Genomic DNA, 374 nt, shown 5'->3' on the forward strand with positions numbered 1-374 from the left:
TCGGGACGTTCCCAGGAGAAATCGGGGGCTTCCCTCGAGTCCTCGCTTCGGCCAGGGCTGGACACCATTTCGTGTGCTCGCCGTGTCCCTGGCGCCGTGTTCCTGGGGAGGCCGTGGGTGTCACCTGAGCAGGGCTCTTGGGAGGCCTCTGGTCACGTCTGTGGGAGCCAGGTGGCCTGCGGAGAGGCTGGGGTTTGGAGTCGGAGCCGCTGCCTGAGACCCCGCTCTGTTCCCCGCAGGTCACCGCGTGTCAGCATGGCGGCCACAAACCTGGAGAACCAGCTGCAGAGCGCGCAGAAGAACCTGCTGTTCCTGCAGCGGGAGCACGCGGGCACGCTCAAGGGCCTGCACGCCGAGATCCGGCGGCTGCAGCC

The 374-nt window shown here is 67.9% G+C and overlaps 1 protein-coding gene across 1 annotated transcript in view; it reads left to right on the top strand.

Annotated features, from left to right (window-relative positions):
- Positions 1 to 187: 187 nt before the first annotated feature.
- The window catches only part of CCDC92 (coiled-coil domain containing 92), a 3,082-nt gene continuing 2,895 nt past the window's right edge, over positions 188 to 374 (top strand). Inside the window, exon 1 of the mRNA XM_014533347.1 lies at positions 188 to 371. Within this exon, the coding sequence (XP_014388833.1) occupies positions 256 to 371 (116 nt within the window). The 5' untranslated portion in view covers positions 188 to 255. The remainder of the gene's footprint in view (positions 372 to 374) is intronic.

This window comes from Myotis brandtii, unplaced genomic scaffold, assembly GCF_000412655.1.
Source record: "Myotis brandtii unplaced genomic scaffold, ASM41265v1 scaffold97, whole genome shotgun sequence".
NCBI classification, from domain to species: Eukaryota; Metazoa; Chordata; class Mammalia; order Chiroptera; family Vespertilionidae; genus Myotis; species Myotis brandtii.